The sequence below is a fragment of the Pygoscelis adeliae genome, unplaced genomic scaffold, assembly GCF_000699105.1.
Source record: "Pygoscelis adeliae isolate BGI_AS28 unplaced genomic scaffold, ASM69910v1 C10141043, whole genome shotgun sequence".
Classification (NCBI taxonomy): Eukaryota; Metazoa; Chordata; class Aves; order Sphenisciformes; family Spheniscidae; genus Pygoscelis; species Pygoscelis adeliae.
Genome location: NW_008820659.1, coordinates 1 through 428, shown reverse-complemented (window position 1 = coordinate 428; position 428 = coordinate 1). Strand labels below are relative to the sequence as shown.

General features: G+C 62.9%; 1 protein-coding gene across 1 annotated transcript; it reads right to left on the bottom strand.

The window, feature by feature from the left end:
• Window positions 1-19: 19 nt before the first annotated feature.
• Window positions 20-423, bottom strand: LOC103915320 (ephrin-A1-like; the record flags this gene model as incomplete). Its single annotated transcript, XM_009322166.1, has 2 exons — window positions 20-85; window positions 165-423. Coding segments are annotated over 2 exons (325 nt in total), but the record flags the coding sequence as incomplete, so codon positions are not given.
• Window positions 424-428: the final 5 nt, after the last annotated feature.

The following is a 428-nucleotide window of genomic DNA, read 5'->3' as shown; positions in this document are numbered from 1 at the left end:
GGTTCCGGGTGATACTCACTGCCTTTGCCAGCCACCGTCACCTTCAGCTTCAGGCACGCTTCCCCATGGTGGTGAATGGGCTTGGCTGCAAGGGAGGATGCAGGTTAGGGCGGGGGGGAGCCCGGCAGGGACCCCAGCCCCACAGGGGACCCCCAGGCACTCACAGATATAGTAGTAGCTGTGCCCCTCCTTGAACTCCTTGCCCAGCGTGAAGGGAGTGAAGCGCTGGAACTTCTCCGAGAACTTCTCGGGGCCGTGCAGGGCGTTGGGCTTGTCGCACTCCCAGCGGATCTGCTCCTTAGAGTGGGGCTTGCAGGCCTGGTACTCCTCGGGCTCCACCAGGTAGAGGGTGTAGCGCTCCATGGCATGGGGGTCCACGCTCCCCTCTTCGTAGTGTGGGCAGATGATGTCCAGGTAGTCGTTCAGGC